This window comes from Littorina saxatilis, linkage group LG5 (genome assembly GCF_037325665.1).
Source record: "Littorina saxatilis isolate snail1 linkage group LG5, US_GU_Lsax_2.0, whole genome shotgun sequence".
Lineage (NCBI taxonomy): Eukaryota > Metazoa > Mollusca > Gastropoda > Littorinimorpha > Littorinidae > Littorina > Littorina saxatilis.
Window position 1 is genome coordinate 1,030,141 of NC_090249.1, and position 3,832 is coordinate 1,033,972.

General features: G+C 42.0%; 1 protein-coding gene across 1 annotated transcript in view; it reads right to left on the bottom strand.

The window, feature by feature from the left end:
- The window catches only part of LOC138966017 (rapamycin-insensitive companion of mTOR-like), an 83,358-nt gene extending 79,702 nt beyond the window's left edge, over positions 1–3,656 (bottom strand). Inside the window, exons 1-4 of the mRNA XM_070338107.1 lie at positions 3,602–3,656; positions 3,461–3,508; positions 1,923–2,082; positions 315–446 (exon numbers count right to left, since the gene is read on the bottom strand). Of these exons, the coding sequence (XP_070194208.1) occupies positions 315–446; positions 1,923–2,082; positions 3,461–3,508; positions 3,602–3,650 (389 nt within the window). The 5' untranslated portion in view covers positions 3,651–3,656. The remainder of the gene's footprint in view (positions 1–314; positions 447–1,922; positions 2,083–3,460; positions 3,509–3,601) is intronic.
- Positions 3,657–3,832: the final 176 nt, after the last annotated feature.

The following is a 3,832-nucleotide window of genomic DNA, read 5'->3' on the forward strand; positions in this document are numbered from 1 at the left end:
AGCTCCGTTTCTACTCTCCACTTACAAAATATCAAGCGATTTATCTGTGCAGTCCGTACATCTCCACAAGTGGTGGACATTAAGATGCTGAAAACACACGCATTTGTATTCTCTCTCTCTCATAAACACACACACCCAACACACACAGACAACAGAGACACACACACACAAACACACTCTCTCTTTCTGATTCACAGGAAACACACTTCTCCCTGTATTAAGTACCGCAACACTCATACTCACACACAAAGAGTGAAAGACACAAACACGCACGCACACTAACTTTCTTTTTCTCTAGCAAACAGACAACACACCTCATGACTAGGTAATCCAAGTGCAGAGCCAGGAAGGAGGTGAGCATGTCTTCTCCCTGTATCAAGTAGCGCAGCACTCGTAGCACTGCCGCCCGCACCTCTTTGGCCTCATGCAGTAAGCCGATCTGCAAACTGGAGAGAAAGCAAAGGTTAAGTAATGCACCTCTTAATATATATGCAAAGCTGCCCTGGTTGTTAGAATCAGCACTTTGAAAAGTATCAGATACTACTTTGTTGACTAAGAAGAGATAAGGGAATTAAAGGGGGTGATTAAAACACACACACGGGCACGCACGCACACACAGACCACAGAGGCATAACAGATGTGCCTCATGTTACTGTCCCATCATTCCCCATAGGAACACACACAGTGCACACCGGCCTCGACACCCCTCACTGACCCCCCTGTGCTTCATCTTCCCCTATGCCTTTCGCCACAAAACATTTTGACTAAATATTCACGTTTTTGTACATGTTCAATCTTAAAGCTGTGGTCTATTTATGACTTTCCGGGGCTACGAGGTTGAAAAATAGGGATAAAATCATGTTCAGAATTCTGTACATCAAACGCTACCTGAAACCCCACCTATATGACCTTGAGAGCTTCAGTCAACGCTTGAATTTTGCAGTGGTAACATCCGGTTTGCTCTCTCAGAGCTGAGCATATTTGTCAAGAAGGATCGAGCAGAAAAAATAAACGACTTGGCAGGGATTCGAACTCGAAGGCCTCGAAATGTCGGGGCCGATGTCTTAACCGCTAGGCCACTTCACCAGTGTTGTCAAAGATAAAAAAAAAAGATAATTTTATATCATTCAAACACTTGAATTACCATTCATGCGTTGCAAAAACGTCAAAATTGCCATTAAAATTTGCCTTTATTTGCAAACATGTTTCACAGAATCGCAGTACATGTTTACACCGTCATGCTACACGACATTCGCGCCATGCAAATAGCTGCGATATCTCTATTTACAACATGCAAGAAAAATGACAAGAACAGTAATTGAATCTCTCCAAAGCTCTGTGCAGTTGAAACCAGACATCTAAGAAATAGTTATACATGTATTCACTTCTGAACAATGGGCGGATAGAGATATAAATGATGCTGCTTCAAGAATAACATAACATGAATTTATACCAATGTTTTTCCTTTTTTTTCTCAATTGGCGCAGTAGCCTAGTGGTTAGGACATGAGACACGAAGTCTCGAGGTCGAGAGTTCGAATCTTCGCCGGGGCGTTTATTTTTTCCCCTTGATCTCTCTTGAAGATGAAATATGATCAGTCTTGAGAGAGCAAACTGGATGTTATCCCTGCAAAATTCAAGCGTTGACTGAAGCTCTCAAGGTCATACACGCCGTATAGGTGGGGTTTCGGGTAGCGTTTGCTGTACAGAATTCTGTACATGATTGTATCCCTATTTTTCAACCTTGTAGCCCCGGAAAGTCATAAATAGACCACAGCTTTAATCATTTTACATTTTTGTACATAACATAGGTATAAACTTCAAATTACAGGATCTTCTTAAAATAAAATCACGGCATAACCAGTCACACCTCTTGTGCTCATCCAGAAACAAACAAAGCCACAAACAAGTACACAAACTGACCAGGTCAGTATTTCAATGCTTCCTAAGCCCAGGGCTCTGTCCTCTCCCTGTTTGCTGATGAGCTTGACAAAGTTGTTGAGGTAGGCCAGCTTCTTTGCCTTGCTGACGCCCTGCTGCATCACCACGTGACGCAGAATCTCTTTCACGTTGTCTGCAGGATCTGCACAGTTAGGGTACAAAAAGTGTCTCACTATTCTTTTGGCTGATTTTAGTAAACACAGTCTAGACCCTTTGTAATGGTAAGCCTAACAAATGAATAAATGATAAACTGGGGGAGAAGAGAAATGAGGAGAGATTGAGACAGGAAGGTACTGGTGTTGGTAAGCACATCTTGAAGTACTTTCTCCCTCTTAATTCAAACAAGAAAACAAAAAACTTTTGGTAACAACATTTTTGAGGGTGTCACAAGATCTACCATATGATCCCAGAAAACCATCAGGGACTCCACCTGGGTGCATTCCCAGGGCTATAACCAGGAAAAACACATCCAAGAAACGAACCCACTATCTGTCAAATTTGACCCCTTCTGCGTTAGTGAACTACCAAAGTTTATTCAAATTATTGTCCAGGATCCTTTCTAAGCACGACCTTGCTACTGTAGTTTTGTGTGTGTGGGAACTGCATGTGCTGATGCAAGTGCCTAATTTGCTTTCCAAAAGATTATTAAAATAGGAACACAATATCTATTTTCTGTAATTTTGTGTTACGTCTGACTCTGAGATAATCCAAATTTAACTCGGAATGTCAGAATTTAACATTAAAAATTGTACATCGTGCGTAAACAAGTGCTTCCTCATCTTCTTCAAAATAGTAAGGAAATCCCTGCACAGGGCAACTATCCTCAATTCGGTTGGTGCGCTTAATTTCCCTAGAGTGAAAGATAAAGTGGATAGTGTACCTATGAAAATAAAAACAGGGGTGGGTTGGTACTGGTAGGCAAGCTATTGCTTTTCGTGATTTTGCCGTGGCGCCCGATTTCAGGCCCTGGGCTGAGGGGCTAGCCTACCACCCAGTGTTACCTAGTGCAGCAACTGGGCCCCAACGAAACATGAAAGGAGGGGTTGGGGGATGGGTCTGGAGAGGGGAATCTAGTGTGGAGGGGAGGGGGGGTGGGAACAGAGGGAGTGGATTCTGACAGGGGGTGCTTATGGGCTCGCGCCTCGCCAGAGAGAGATCTCAAGATTTATCTTATTCTGATGGCAAAATGTACCCTCATAGTTCTTACTAAAGTTGAATAGTAGCACATGCCTTTTTGTTTTAAAGACACTGTGAGAACTTTTCGTTGATCTGTGCAGAAGGTAGACTTCATCTTTGGCCAGACAGCAAAATTCCTTTTCTTTGCGTCTCTTTATTTCTCTTATTTTTCTTGTTTACTTACTGCGTGGTGGTATTACAGATGAAAAATGAATGATCGCATATAATCGAATCTCGTAGGTGGAACAGAAAACACCTTTTGGTGTGACTGTTATTGAGCATCTCTGTAAAAGTCATGGGCAATAAATTCGAAGAGGAAGCAGACGACTAAAACAGACGCTCACCTCTATCAAAATCAAGTCGTATGTTGTCCTCTCCGCTTTCATGCCGAACTGAAACAACGAACAGAAATGTTACAAACATACCAAAGAATACAGTGCACAACTCGAACATCAAAATTACACCAAATAAACCTGAAAATTTACCACGAAATCTGTGCCGAAAGCGGCCAGAGCGACCCACAGCGGCCGCCATCTTGACACTTTCAGTTCTCCGGTCGAGTTGTCGTAATCAGAAATATGTCTGTATCCATGAACTAAAAACTCCGATTCAAAGAACCGTTATAAAATAACATTGTGCACTATTAAAAAAGTTTAAAAGAAAATATGTTCTTGATAATGTATGCCGTAAACTGTTACAAAAGAATGTTGAGTTAC